This window comes from Salvelinus sp. IW2-2015, linkage group LG35 (assembly GCF_002910315.2).
Source record: "Salvelinus sp. IW2-2015 linkage group LG35, ASM291031v2, whole genome shotgun sequence".
Lineage (NCBI taxonomy): Eukaryota > Metazoa > Chordata > Actinopteri > Salmoniformes > Salmonidae > Salvelinus > Salvelinus sp. IW2-2015.
The window spans coordinates 4,581,499-4,582,360 of NC_036874.1; the positions used below are offsets into that span (position 1 = coordinate 4,581,499).

Consider the following 862-nt stretch of genomic DNA (forward strand, 5'->3'; position numbering starts at 1 on the left):
TGTGTACAGGTTCAGTGTGTACAGGTTCAGTGTGTACAGGTTCAGTGTGTACAGGTTCAGTGTGTACAGGTTCAGTGTGTACAGGTTTAGTGTGTACAGGTTTAGTGTGTACAGGTTCAGTGTGTACAGGTTCAGTGTGTACAGGTTCAGTGTGTACAGGTTCAGTGTGTGGAATAATCCACCAGGAGGAGTAATAGACACAACCATCTTTTTTCTTCTTCTTATGGGTCCTTAAGACACAGTATAGTTATTGGTCATATATCTAACATATTTGATGAATTACATTTCTATGCATAATTATGAAATTACACCAACCTCTTTTCTCTTTGTCCGTAGCTCTGTCGGCCCCTTTGAAAGGTAAGCATCCCTGCCATCTGTTATCAATGCATCATTAGTTATGATATAGTACTAGGTTTTGTGATGCATTTCTGTGGAAATGTTAAACATACCCTCCCACCACCTCCCAGGTAAAGAAGACTCCCAGKAGACCATGTTCTTTGGGGAGGACTTCCATCTGCAGCTGCCCTCCCTGGCTGCAGAGGTTTTGTTCCAGCCCAGTAATGCCAAGGCGGGGGCTGAGGTGGTCCTGATGCYGGGTGGGTCCGTGGTRGGTAACCGTGCCAAGCTCAACAGTCAGCTCAGTCACCTGATCCTAGCGAACGTGGGCGAGGTGGACGAGGGGACGTACTCGGTGAAGAACAACAAACAGCCGGAAGAGGTCCGACGCATCACACTCATCGTCAGAGGTATGGGGTCTGAGTGTGTGTGTTGGAAGTAGGAAAGTTGCTCTCTGGGAGGAAGGTTGGAAGTAGGAAAGTTGCTCTCTGGGAGGAAGGTTGGAAGTAGGAAAGTTGCTCTCTGG

The 862-nt window shown here is 47.5% G+C and overlaps 1 protein-coding gene across 1 annotated transcript in view; it reads left to right on the forward strand.

Annotated features, from left to right (window-relative positions):
• Positions 1-862, forward strand: part of LOC111958634 (proteoglycan 4-like) — a 19,932-nt gene that overhangs the window by 524 nt on the left and 18,546 nt on the right. The window contains exons 2-3 of the mRNA XM_070437318.1: positions 337-357; positions 468-746. Of these exons, the coding sequence (XP_070293419.1) occupies positions 337-357; positions 468-746 (300 nt within the window). The remainder of the gene's footprint in view (positions 1-336; positions 358-467; positions 747-862) is intronic.